The 14790-nt window shown below is 37.7% G+C and overlaps 1 protein-coding gene across 19 annotated transcripts in view; it reads left to right on the top strand.

Annotated features, from left to right (window-relative positions):
• Window positions 1–14790, top strand: part of dlg1a (discs large MAGUK scaffold protein 1a) — a 525807-nt gene that overhangs the window by 274710 nt on the left and 236307 nt on the right. For 11 of the 19 annotated variants that reach the window (XM_051923932.1, XM_051923929.1, XM_051923926.1 and 8 more), the window contains 2 exons: window positions 5478–5576; window positions 6058–6111. In XM_051923932.1, the coding sequence (XP_051779892.1) occupies window positions 5478–5576; window positions 6058–6111 (153 nt within the window). The remainder of the gene's footprint in view (window positions 1–5477; window positions 5577–6057; window positions 6112–14790) is intronic. The other 8 variants (XM_051923937.1, XM_051923931.1, XM_051923935.1 and 5 more) reach the window with 2 other exon arrangements.

Here is a 14790-nt window from a genome sequence, read left to right as displayed (position 1 = left end):
AACATCCTGTAACTCCTTCAAAGTGGCCATTGGCCTCTTGGTAGCCTCTCTTACCATTTTCCTCCTTGCTCTTCCATCCAGTTTGGAGGGACAGCCGGATCCAGGGAGGGTCCTAGTAGTACCACACACTTTCCACTTCTTTATTATGGACTTTACTCTGCTCCTTGGGATTGACAAAGCCTTTAAGACTTTTTTGTGTCCATCTCCTGCCTTATGTCTGTCCACAACTCTATCCCTGAGATCTTTTGAAAGTGGCCTGCCATCCATAGTTGGTTGTTTGCTGTCAGTTGCATTACCAAGCAAGGGAATGCTCCAGGAACAGCTGTTTTTAAACTTCACTAATCACATTGATTACAGTTTATCACAGGTGGAAGCCAGTAACCATGGTCTGCAATGGAAATGGTGGTTACTTTCACCTGATTGAGTTTACAAATATTGTTTAGGAGGGGGGTGATCCTTTATTAATCTCAGTATTTCTTGTTTTTTATTTTTTAAAATTCTTCAGAACTGTAGCTGTGGTATCTTTCACTTAGATGCTATAGATTGCATTGAGTAAGTAAAGCTGGAAAAATATTGGTTTGTGTGTTTTCATTTAATGCTGTAAAGCAAAATAAATGGGAATATTTTGAAGGGGGTATTCTTTTCTATACCTACTGTACATGCATTTGGTGAATGCTGGTTTATCTCTGATGATGGTTTATGAATGGGTTATTTAAGGTGTATAACAAGCTGACTAATGTGACCTACAACATCATGTTAGGAAACTAGGAAACTTAAGGAAATATCAGTGCTTCCCAAAGTGTGATCTACATGCGTGAGTCAAGTGATCCACAAGTTGACAGTCATTGTATCATAAAAAAGTTGGTTGTAAGTTCCTCAGATTTATCAATCCTTATATATAATTTGATAGTATCCGTATGTATGGTGTTCACGTCAATACCCCGTATGTATGGTATTCGCGTCAATACCTCAACTCAATACAAGTTAGAAGCATGAGTAATGACGGCTGGGTATTAACAACAGTCATTGTTTAAATTTTAGCCAATCTCAGATCTAAAATGAGTGACGATCGCAACGCAGCCACAACAGCCTCGGAAAGGATGCATAGGAAACGAAGTCACATGACTGATGAGGAACGTAGACTTGCTAATGTGACCAGACGTACACAACGTGCACAACAAACGGATGAGCATCGTGCGGCTACAAATGCTACTAACTCTGAAAGAAATTGTGCAAATCGGACACAAAGAACAGATGAAGAACGTGCGCTACAGGATGCCACTAACGCTGAAAGAAATTGTGCCAGCCGTGCACAAGTGACTGAAGAAGCTTGAGCAGCCGCAAATGCAGCACAGGTTGAAAGACATCGAGCAACCCATGCTTTGCGGTGTGAAAATGCTCAGCGGCACGGCATTGCCATGTGCAGTCACACAGATATTATTGAGGACGAAGTTCCGGAGCACCACACTGCCGCATTTGACAACCTGTGCAAACATTGCAACTCCTTCAACTTCACCTCTGAGAACAAGCAAGGTGGAGAATACAATTTCTGCCATAAAGGTCGAGTTCGAATTAACCCTTACAGATACCCTGACAGGTTTAAGAACCTGTTGACATATTTAGACCCAAATGCCAAGCACTTCTTGGAAAATATCAGAAAGTACAACAGTGCATTAGCCTGTGCATCCATGGGCGCACAAATATCTCTGCCTCCAGGCCATGGTCCATATTGTTACAGTATACATGGCCAAATATACCATCAATCTGGACCCTTGCACCCCGGATAGGGTGAAACACCAAAATTTGCTCAAATCTATATATTAGAACAAAATCATTTCAGGGACTTAAAAAACAAATAATTCTTTGCAGAGAAAGTATTGATTTCACAAACGTAGAATTTGTAGCCCGATTCGATCGGGCTCCCAGTCGTTAGTCTGTAATATAGGTATCTATTTATAATTGGCAGGGTGTTGCCTGACATTTGTACTGCAAAATGAACATAAGTCCATTTAGCATGGATGAAAAACTACTACCTTGGAACATTAGAAATTTTTAAAAGATGAAACAAAAAACAATCCTAGAAACATTATTTATATGAAATGAAAAAGAAAGGGTACTATCCAGAGTGACACCCAGGCTCTTGACCTCGGAGGAGATACTAGTAAATGTATTGTTTATTAAAATTGGAGAATTGTTAGCCTTAGCAAGTACAGATTTGGTACCAACAATGAGTACTTCTGATTTATGCTTAATTGAAGAGAATTATACGTAACTTTATACGTATAACTTTATGTCCTGTAGACAAACAGTAATAATATTATGATGAAGAACAGAGGTAGATTCAGCGGATAAATAAAGCGATGTATCATCAGCATAACAGTGAAATTGAATTCCATTATGCCAAAATATATTACCTATAGGAAAAATGTAAATAAGAAAAAGAAGAGGCCCCAGCAACAAACCCTGTGGAACTCCTTGTGTAATCACTATATTCTCTGACCAAAAGCCCTTTTCCTGAACAAACTGTCTTCTATCTGTAAGATAAGAGGAAAACCATTGATACACAAGGCCACAAACTCCAAAACTAGCTAAATGTTCAAACAGTAACTGATGGGATATAGTATCAAATGCAGAATTGAGATCCAGAAGTACAAGTGTTGTTAAAATTTCCCATGTTTTCTGTTTTTTTTTATTCATTTGTAATTTTGGCTAGTGTGGTTTCAGACAAAAACCAGATTGAAACTGTGCAAACAGGTTATTTCTTTAAAGATGCGACTGAAGTTGAGAAGCAGCCATCTTTTCAAGAATTTTTGTTGTAAATGAAAGATTAGAAATAGGTCATTAATTACAAATATTGGCAGGTCTAAACCAGGTGTTTTAAAAATTGGTGTAATTGAAGCTGTTTTTAATGAAAGAGGAACCATGCCAATGGCAAAGGAAGAATTCATTATAGAGGTTATCAAAGGAGAAATACAGTGTATGGCAAGAAGAACTCAATAAGACTGGTAGGTATTGGATCTAGCTGACAAGTAGAGGAATTGGATTTTGTTATAAGCTCAGAAATATAATTTTCAGTTGGTAGACTGAATTTTGAGAATAAGATATTTGGTAAGGGAATATGGGTAATAGTGGAAAACATTTTATTTTCTGCAAGGATAAGATATGCAAGTTGCTGGTGAATCTCCCTAATCTTAGAATTTAAGAAGTCTGACAAGTCACAACAATGTTTAGCAGTGAAGTTGTAGTGGATGACATTTTCTGTTGGTGCAGTTAGCCTATTAACTAGAGAAAAAGAGCTGTAGCGTTATTCCCTCCTGTATTAATAATGTTAGAATAATATTTAGTTTTCACAGAAGAAAGAGCATTTTTGTAGTGTAACACAATTACCCTATGTACTAAAGACCAGTTTTCTTAAACAGACACTCCTGCCGCTGGCCCATTGTTTTGAGCTGATGGAGATCAGATGTAAACCAGGGAGAAGTATGAGTAAATGAAACCATCTGTGTTTTTCAGGGAGCCATTGTATTGAAAGCAGAAGACATAACATCATTATAATGATCTGTTAACTCTGTTAGAATGGCAGTAAGAGGAAAAACATGCTGTAGGTTAAGTAAACCAATAAAATTCTCAGTTTGAATGTGCTTAACTTTCTCGAAATGTAATAACATGCTGAACATTTAATTTACTAAGAGGTAGGCTAAAGTCAAAAGTAATCATTTTATAATCCAAGACTATGGGGTAAAATACCTGAGCAGCAGACTAAATCTAAAATATGACTTTTGTAATGAGTTGAAAAATGTACCTACTGAGTTAAATTAAAACATTCGAGTATTTCATTAAAATCCATTGCAAGTATATAAATTGAATTATCAAAGTATATATTGAAATCACCCATAAGGGTGTCATTTGAAGACATGGAACACAGGTTTGTTAAAATTATAGAAAATTCTGCAATAAAAGTACTTAGAAAAATTAGGAAGTGTATTTAAAATAGCAATTATAGTAGGTGACGGTCCACAGATTTTGCCAGCATGCAGCTCAAAAGAAGATAAACCAGGGAGATGCTCCGGTGATAGTTTTAGGTTTTCCTGATAAACTATTGCATGACTACATCCTCTCCCCTAGGAATGGGATTTAGAAATATAGACAAACCCCGGGTGGAGTGCTTGGTTTAAATGAAAATAATCACTTGGTTGCTGCCAAATTTCCATAAGACATAAAGCAATCTAACTTAATGTCCATAATAAAGTCACTGATCAGCAAAGCTTTATTGGCAATAGATAGAGTATTAAACAATCCAAGCTTCAACACTAGAATCCCTGAAGCCTACGAAAAAACTCATAATCCCGGGCCACCTTAAATTCCTTTCTTTCCAAGTTGTGTTAATCCAGGGCTGTTACCCTGTGAGACATTTTATATGTGGTTTTACTCACGTGTTTTTCACACATTATTATGCCTTCTGAAGTAATATTTCTATTTGCTATCAGTCAACAGTTCAGCACCAACTTTCATTCGGTACTTCTGATTACTGTATAAAGCTAGGACATTTAAGTTTTCAGCATTTTGGTATTGACTCGGTACCCAGGTATCGGTTCTTGTTACATTCCTAGTCCTGAGGGCCCATTGTGGCTGGAGGTTTTGTGCCAACCAACTTTACATTTAATTTGGCCTCCTCCACCTTAACTAAGCAAACGGTTATATCCCAGTTTCTGTATTTTATGTCAATGTGTAAAACATGGTTTACTAAATTTTTGTTTATGTTGGGTTATTTAGGCAGTTATTTAGGTTTGAGAGTACTAGCTATAAGTAGACACAGATTTTCAGTCATTTGCTAGAGTGTCTACTCTGTTGTTTAATTGTCATCTTTAGATTATATTTAAGGAAGCAAAATTCACAATAAAATGTCAAATTACTGGGAAAACATGGGGAATTTAATTGACTTAAATTGATATTGTGATTCTTTTGAACAAAACTGCGCTGTTCGATATATCTTGATATGTACTCAAAGCACCTTAAAGATTCAAGATCAGCGCCATATATATCATACTCCTATATTTTCTCACAATAATATTATGAAATATTAGCAAAGGAAACTGGTTTTCCCCAAAAATGTAATAATTTCACAAATAGCCTTGCTTCAAAGAAATTGATGGTCTTACCATACAATCCAGATCATGTTTTGCCTTTGAATGTATTTAAAATAAGGTGGAAATTATCATAACTTTTTTTTTCTCTATCTGTTCAGCTTTTTTATTGGGTTTTACAACTATTTATTGTCATCAGTGATGTTGCCAGTGATACATACTGTAAATGGTCCTTATTTTGTACATTTAATAGCTGATTAAATGATACTTTTCAAAGATCAGACTTAACAAAAAAAAACTTGATTCTCTGTCAAATCATTCATTTTTTTTCCTTCCCAGTTTGTTGTTGCTGTCTTTGTATGTCCTGAACTTTGACCTTGTTGTATTATTTAGCAGACAGATGCACCTCCTCCCTCCGCTCCTATAATCCCTGCTGTCCCAATCCTGCCCATCCCTGCTGAGACTACTGTCATCTCATCACCTACGCCACAGGTTTTTTTTTTTCCTTTTTATTTCCATTTCATTTACATAGTTGGTGTTATTCTTTGTTAGATCTTATGTATGTGTTGTTTTTCTTATTTAGTGACCATTTCATGGTTGGAGACAGTACAGTTCAGTAGGCACATTTCAGTTCATTTAAATCTATATTATCTATGTTATTTTTGGGGGTAATTACATTTAGCTGCTCCCAGAGCATAAATGATTATTACACCAGAAAGCATTCATGCTGCAACATTGCTTTTTTGAGGGTTGGTATGCCAAGTACAATCAATATAAACTGCTACACTCGTATAACTATAGGTAATTAATTTCAGTGAGTTGTTAAAATTAACATACTTAAAATATTTTTATTTATTTACAAAAGTCTTGTGACAGTAATCAAAGGGATTTTAATACGGTCGTAATGTTTCAGGAAAGTGAATATCATGAGTCAATAATTTAAAAAAAAAAAAATCTCTTTTGTCATTTCAAGGCAAATCCTCCGCCTGTTGTGGTCAACACAGAAAGCTTGGATAGCCCTGTTTATGTAAGTAAACATTCTATTTATATTGTATGTTTAAGTTCTAAACTTAAGAGTCTGCTCACATTCATCTCTGATTCAGTCTGGAAGAGTTACACATGTGCCAGAAAACCATTGATGTATAAGTGTGATCGATTTGGAGGAGGCACCTTGTCAAGTTATTTGTATAAATAATGCTCAGATACACATTCTGTATTATTATTATTATTTAATTTAATTTTCAGAACTGTTATGTTTTTTCACATTAGTTCTATAATTGAGCTTTCTTTTCATGTGAGCCAGAAGTTTCTATATATTATGTTTCACTTTGTCTTGCTATTTAATCTAATTCAACAGTGTTGTCTTTCTAGCACTTTTTAAAATATATGTCCATATTTGAAATACATTATGTAGATACTGTACATTGTCACATAGTAACATATATACAAATGTGTATATCTACAAAAAAATAGTTTAATTCCACACTAGTAATTACAAATAGCACCTTATTTTAACCTTAATATCTTTCATTTTTTTTCTTCTGTGTTTGTGTGGCAAATTCAGTATCTTTGTAAATGGCAGGCCCTTTCATATCTTAATGTATAATGTGACAATTTCAGTTAGAATTGCTATTATCCCATTTAAAAGAATGTTTTGCTCCTAAGGGCTCTATGAGGCCACTAATACTTTGTTTTTATGCCAGAGTTTAGAGTGCTGCTTTCAGGGTGCATCCAAAATATACAGAAACCATTTCCAAGTTGAATTAACAAATGGATATTAAGTCTTGATTTGTTTTATACCACACATTTTGTAGATGTTACTTACTGTAGTATCACTGTTTAAATGAACTATAATACCCCTTCTGAGAGTTATACTTTTAAGTGCTTTCAAGATGACCACACATCTGTTCTGTAGAATATTGCCAATATTTGTATTTTGGTACCACCACCTTGTAACCCAACACACTTTTTTTTTTTTTTCTTTTTTTTTACTGTTCAGAATCAAAGTGCTTTTGAAACATCGATTTTATTTCAATGCTAGCGTAGTGAAATGCCCGCTTATTAAAATGGGCTTAATGGTACAATGGTAAGTCCTTCTGTTTTATCGCATCATGCATTTATAAACCTCTCTTCACCAGATATGCCTTACATCCCTCTTCCTTTGTTTGTCTTATTACCTGTTTTAATTGGACATTCTAGCCCTTACATCATACTTTTTTGTGAATCTTGTTGCCTTTCTTCTTTGGACGTTCCGGCTCGTTTGTGGATGCTGGAAATGAACATTTTAGTATGTTAAGCCAGCCACTTACCTTTATTCATCAGACATTCCAGCCCTTTTTGTGGCCGTTGGAGGACATTAGGCATGGGCGTATATTTAAATGTTATGATGTTATAGAGAGAGAGATGTAGTTAGGATTTTTAAGGGTGTATGTTTTTATGTGTGTGATATGATCATCCATCAGTCTGTTTGTTCATGCACCAACAAGATGCCAAGGATTATTTAGAAATTGCAAATCCAAAACAGAGTTTCTGAGAAGTGACATGTTTATTGACTTGGGGGTCACACAAAAATACAGTTTTGGGTGGTCAATTATGGTTTTCAGTTAAACACCATAGACAGCAGGCTTTTTGAAGTATTAACTACCAGAATAAAGGAAACAACTAAGCTTGTATTCAAGGTTAAGTTTTGTAACACCATTTTCCTATGAGAAATTCATTAATTTGTTTTATTGGTAATGATCATAAATGGTGTCTCAGGTACACCTACAAAATCTCATTTATGTGCTTTAATGCTTCTAGATATGGTGCCTAGGATGACATTTGATTTACATTGTTGTCATGCTAATCTTTAAACTATTCATTAATCTTTTGTGCCATTTGTATGGATGAATACAATATAGATGCTGTTAATGACAGCATTCTGACAGCGTTGCGATGTTCATGTATTCATGTTGCGATTCTTTTTGAAGTTTGTCCTATGTATACCGCTGGGCAAGGACTGCATGGAATGCTATACATAGGGTATAGCGGTATACATAGGACAAACTTCAAAAAGAATCGCAACACGAATACTTGAACATCGCAACGCCGTCAGACAAAAGGACTCACGATCACTGATCTACACGCATACTAAATCTACAGGACATACATTTAACTGGGACAATGTACAAGTAAGATTTAAGGCCAGTGCCAGATAGCTGGCTGAATCTTGGCTATCAAATGAGAACGACATCAACAGATATTTGGACATAAACCCAGCATATGCAAACTTAAGATGAACATGCTCATAATAAATAAAATCTTTACAACCAATAACCCCCCCCTTGCCGCCCCCCACATAACTTTTCCTTTATATTGCCTTTGTTTCTTGTAAGTCTAAGCATTATCCTCTGATGAAAGCCCCTGGTAGGCTGAAAGCTCAGGAATAAAAACTACCTTATGATACGTGATTCATTTTCTCCCTTTGTGGATCTCCAGCTGCAAATATGCAAACCGTATCACAGACCTTCTCTTCCATATATACAGTAATCCCTCGATATATCGCGCTTCGACTTTCGCGGCTTCACCAAATTGCGGATTTTTCGCTGGTTCGTGGGTTTCAGTGGACAATGATGGATCTTTTAATTTCTGGGTACATGCTTACTCAGTTGGTTTGCCCAGTTGATTTCATACAAGGGACACTATTGTCAGATGGCTGAGAAGCTACCCAATCAGAGCACGTATTACGTATTAAATAAAACTCCTCAATTATATTGTGAGGAGGGGGGCTGTTGCGCGATATGCTTCCCGCACAGTGCTTCGCATTCTTAAAAGCCCAAACAGCACCTATTGATTTTTGATTATTTGCTTTTCTCTCTCTCTCTCTTGTTCTGACATTCTCTGCTCCTGCTGGAGGGGGTGTGAGCAGGGGGGCTGTTCGCACCCCTAGAGGATACGGACGCTCGTCTAAAAAATGCTGGAAGACTACCTTCACATTGCTCCCTTTTTTGCTGGGCTTACTTGCGGCTGCGTTGTCTAGCAATATGCTTCCCGCAGAGTGCTTCACATACTTATAAAGCTCGAACAGCACCTATCGGTTTTTGATTGTTTGCTTTTCTCTCTCTCTCTCTCTCTCTCTCTCTCTCTCTCTCTCTCTCTCTCTCTCTCTCTCTCTCTCTCTCTCTCTCTCTCTCTCTCTCTCTCTCTCTGCTCCTGATGCGCACTTCCTGAAGAGGAAGATATGTTTGCATTCTTTTAATTGTGAGATGGAACTGTCATCTCTATCTTGTCATGGAGCACGTTTAAACTTTTGAAAAAGAGACAAATGTTTGTTTGCAGTGTTTGAATAAAGTTCCTGTCTCTCTACAACCTCCTGTGTTTCTGTGCAAATCCATATAAACGTATGGTTTTTACTTCATGGATTTTCACCTTTCGCGGGGGGTTCTGGAACGCAACCCCCGTGATGGAGGAGGGATCGCTGTATATATATATAATTGTATCAATCATATTTAATTGTATTACAAAATACTGGCAATACGAAATGAAGCCATATATTGTGCAGATTTACCACATAGCTAAATCTATGTGGTAAATCTGGTACCCTGGTACCCAGCTTGCAAAGGGGCTTTTGCATATGTTTAGAGGAATGAGGAAAAAAAGTCAGAGCTTTATGCAGTGTGTCGATATTCTCATTGTTTTGATCAGGAAATATAATAAATAATCAGTCCATCTAGTCAAGCAGAAAATAAAAAGTCAGCCATTGATGGAGCAGTGCTTGATGTTAACTCAATAATAATAATATAATAATTCATTACATTTATACAGTAATCCCTCCTCCATCGCGGGGGTTGCGTTCCAGAGCCACCCGCGAAATAAGAAAATCCGCGAAGTAGAAACCATATGTTTATATGGTTATTTTTATATTGTCATGCTTGGGTCACAGATTTGCGCAGAAACACAGGAGGTTGTAGAGAGACAGGAACGTTATTCAAACACTGCAAACAAACATTTGTCTCTTTTTCAAAAGTTTAAACTGTGCTCCATGACAAGACAGAGATGACAGTTCCGTCTCACAATTAAAAGAATGCAAACATATCTACCTCTTCAAAGGAGTGCGTGTCAGGAGCAGTGACTGTCACAGAGATAGCCCTATTGATTTGTTTGCATTTCTCTCTGTTTGGCTTTTAAGTATGCGAAGCACCGCGGCACAAAGCTGTTGAAAGCGGCAGCTCACACCCCCTCCGTCAGGAGCAGATAAAGAGAGAGAGAGAGAGAGAGAGACAGAGTTTGTTTTTCAAGCACAAATCAATACGTGCCCTTCGAGCTTTTAAGTATGCGAAGCACTGTGCAGCATGTCCTTTCAGAAAGCAGCTGCACAAAAGATAGCAACTTGAAGATAATCTTTCAGCATTTTTAGACGAGCGTCCGTATCGTCTAGGTGTGCGAACAGCCCCCCTGCTCACACCCCCTACGTCAGGATCACAGAAAGTCAGCGCAAGAGAGAGACAGAGAGAGAGAAAGTAAGCTGGGTAGCTTCTCAGCCATCTGCCAATAGCGTCCCTTGTATGAAATCAACTGGGCAAACCAACTGAGGAAGCATGTACCAGAAATTAAAAGACCCATTGTCCGCAGAAACCCGCGAAGCAGCGAAAAATCCGCGATATATATTTAAATATGCTTACATATAAAATCCGCGATGGAGTGAAGCTGCGAAAGGCGAAGCGCGATATAGCGAGGGATTACTGTATAGCGCTTTTCTCAGTACTCAAAGCGCTATCCACACAGGGAGGAACCGGGAAGCGAACCCACAATCTTCCACAGTCTCCTTACTGCAAAGCAGCAGCACTACCACTGCACCACCTGTGAGAAAAGATAAGTTTATATTTGAATGTTTTTTAACCACAGTAAATTTATTATATAAATGTAGTGTGTACAGTACAGAGTATAGTGAAATTCTTACTTACATGTGATAATATACAACACAAATGTACATTACTGCAGTTAAGATACTTTATGTTGATGTTTAAGATTATAGATAGAACTTTATTTTTTTTATTACAGAAGCACATTAAATAACTAACTTAATAACAAATAAATTTACATGCACACATACCAGAATGAGTTAAAAAAAACAAAAAAAAAACCAAACTTCTGACTTGGCAATTACGGTCAATAATAATATATAATAAAAGCTGATAGAAAATGAACCCATATATACTCGAATATAAGCCGAATTTTTCAGCACCCAAAATGTGCTGAAAAACGTCACCCTCAGCTTATATTCGAGTCAGGTCCTGCTGCCCCCGTATACGAACAAGCCAGTTTCCCTTTCGGTTTGTGTGCGCCGATGATTTCCACACGCGTTCAGTCTCTCCCTTTGCATTCCCTGTGCAGCGAGCGAGAGAGACACACACACATGCATGCACACACGCACACGAGAGAGAGAGAGATGCACGCACAAGACACCATATTGTTTTTGTTGACCCTCTTCTCCACTTACAGAGCTAGTTTACTGTTTTTCTTTGAAATAAATACTCAAAAACATTTAACCTACTGATGCCTCAATTCATGTACAGTAATTTTATTGGTATTTATTTTGATTATTGAAACTTACCTGTAGCTGCTACATTTCCCACCCTAGGCTTATACTCGAGTCAGTAAGTTTCTCCAGTTTTTGTAGGTAAAATTAGGTACCTCGGCTTATATTCGGGTCGGCTTATACACAAGTATATACGGTATATTAAAAACGTGTGCATTTGTGCACTGATTTGAATTTACTCTGCAGTGTTTTGATTTATGAATGTCTGTGATGGTGCTAGTCGGCTCCTTGCTCCCTCTCCTACAATGGGAGCCTCGTGAACCCGACACTGTCAGTACCGTAACCGAGATGAGAGTGGCAGATGAGGACAAAACACACCAAGCAAGGGGATGGTGAAAAGTGCAAGTACGTTTATTAAAAAAGCTCAAGAAAAACTAGTGTTTAAAAAGTGCAGTGTTCAAACGTTAATAAATAAATAAATAATCCATAAAAACATCAAAGTGTGGAGTGGAGGTTAAAAAATTATCAAATAAATCCATAAAAATTAGGTTAAAATTCAGGCAGGAGTTCTCTTTAAAATTCTCAATCCTCAGTGCTTCCCTTTAAAAACCGACGCCTCTGTGACTCATTGTACTCAGACCTCACAGCACGGAGAGACGTCCAACAGGCGCAGACATCCTTCAAATTTGGCCCATGTCCCTGCCGCCTGATCCACGGTGTTCCACCGGTCCCTGCTCCCGCTCCCATTGCTATTTTTCCAGGCTCCACCACAGTGATCCTTGTGCTACCTCCTGGGGCACCATTCCCATCCGCCTGCTTCTCTCTAAGCACTGGTTCACTCCCACTCCTGCCTTTCTCTCCATTGTTTAACCTCCGCACTTTTATTCTTTTTTTTTCTTTGTCTTAACCCTTTCTCTTGGGCTGGCTCATTTTTAAGGCTCCTTGGGCACAGCATCTCAATCGCGTACCACAGGAAACCGATGCAGCAATTGAGAAAGACCACACCTTCACGTGCAGGTGCGTCTTGCCCCAATTACTTCACCAACTTCCTGCAGCTACGTGAGTGCGCTCACAGAGAACGAGCCGGCCAATGGATTTTTTTTTTTTGAGCTGCGGACCCACTATATAACACAATGTCTAATGATAAGTAACAGTAAACAAAAATTTGGTATCATGACAGTTTTGTATTGTGATGCCTAAATAACAAATATGAATTGTATCATGGGTGAAGTGTATTGTCTCCTGTCTAGTAATAATAAATTTATGCTCTACATCCTAACCATGGAATTAGTCGTTTATGAAATTCTTGACAGGCTGTTGTTGATTACATTTTTTGATTCTGCCTAATGCCTGGCACTGACTAAGATTTTTTTTTTTTAATTGTGCTTTTCTTGAAAATGTAAGAGTCTCCATATATAATTACTGATTTCACCCAGTTGTTTACTGTCTAGTCCATCTTCAGTTACAAATACACAAAGATTATGTGCACAAAGAACAGATTTACACTCAAAATTTAGACAGTTCTGACACTCTGAAACTGTGCTCTTGCAGATATTCTTGTGAACAAAATGTGATTTTAAAAACAAACACAGCAGATGTTAGTAGAGTTCAAATTGTTGTGATAATTTATGCATTATTTTGTAGGGAAAAATTGAAGGAGGAAAAAAAAACACCAATATGGATGAAGCCATGGCTGGGAAGAATTGGTCGACATGGGTTTAATATCTTGTTGCTTGAGCTTTTCTGCCCATATGTCATTGGCCATCAGTCCTTAACATGTGATGTCAATATGCCTTGCATATAAAAAAAACTCTGTATTCCCCCGTACTATAGCAGTTGTCTTAGGGAAAGCTCCCGCTGGCTTGAAAGTAAATCAGAGAGTTTAGGATGTACGGTATTACTACATATCTCATATTGCAGGGGAATATAGGAAGGTGATTGAAATCAAGACACCTTTTGCTATTATCATAATGTTTGAATTTGGCCCAAATAAGGCAAATTATCTTGTAATGTTTGTGTAGGATTAGTATGACGTTTATAGTTAAATAATCTGTGCAATTGTTGTTGTACCTTTCAGAAATGTAAAACATTATGGCCAAGGAATTTTCATTATCCTCTACAATGATATGTGTCCCACCAGATTTCATACAAAAATCACCTTAGCTGCTATGTCTTGTACAACCCCAATTCCAGTAAAGTTGGGACGTTGTGTAAAACGTAAATAAAAACAGAATACAGTAATTTACAAATCCTTTTCAACCTATATTCAATTGAATACACTACAAAGACAAGATATCGAATGTTCAAACTGATAAACTTTATTGTTGTTTTGCAAATCTTCACTCATTTTGAATTTGATGCCTGCAAAACATTCCAAAAAAGCTGGGACAGGGGCATGTTTACCACTGTGTCATATCACCTTTCCTTTTAACAACACTCAATAAGCATTTGGGAACTGAGGACACTAATTGTTGAAGCTGTGTAGGTGGAATTCTTTCCCATTCTTGCTTGATGTACAACTTCAATTGCTCAATAGTCCGGGGTCTCCATTGTCGTATTTTGCGCTTCATAATGTGCCACACATTTTCAATGGGAGACAGGTCTGGACTGCAGGCAGGCCAGTCTAGTATCCGCACTCTTTTACTACGAATTGCATTATCCTGCTGAAATAAGCAGGGGCATCCCTGAAAAAGACGTCGCTTAGATGGCAGCATATGTTGCTCCAAAACCTGTATGTACCTTTCAGCATTAATGGTGCCTTCACAGATGTGCAAGTTACCCATGCCATGGGCACTAACACACACCCATACCATCACAGATGCTGGCTTTTGAACTTTGTGCTGATAACAATCCGGATGGCCCTTTTCCTCTTTGACCCGGAGGACACGACGTCCATGATTTCCAAAAACAATTTGAAATGTGGACTCGTCAGACCACAGCACACTTTTCCACTTTGCGTCAGTCCATCTCAGATGAACTCGGGCCCAGAGAAGCTGGCGGCGTTTCTGGGTGTTGTTGATATATGGCTTTCGCTTTGCATGGTAGAGTTTTAACTTGCATTTGTAGATGTAGCGACGAACTGTGTTAACTGACAATGGTTTTCTGAAGTATTCCTGAGCCCACGTGGTAATATCCTTTACAGAATGATGTCGGTTTCTAATGCAGTGCCGCATGAGGGATCGAAGGTCA

Source organism: Erpetoichthys calabaricus, chromosome 2, assembly GCF_900747795.2.
Source record: "Erpetoichthys calabaricus chromosome 2, fErpCal1.3, whole genome shotgun sequence".
NCBI classification, from domain to species: Eukaryota; Metazoa; Chordata; class Cladistia; order Polypteriformes; family Polypteridae; genus Erpetoichthys; species Erpetoichthys calabaricus.
This window is presented reverse-complemented; position numbering and strand designations above follow the sequence as displayed.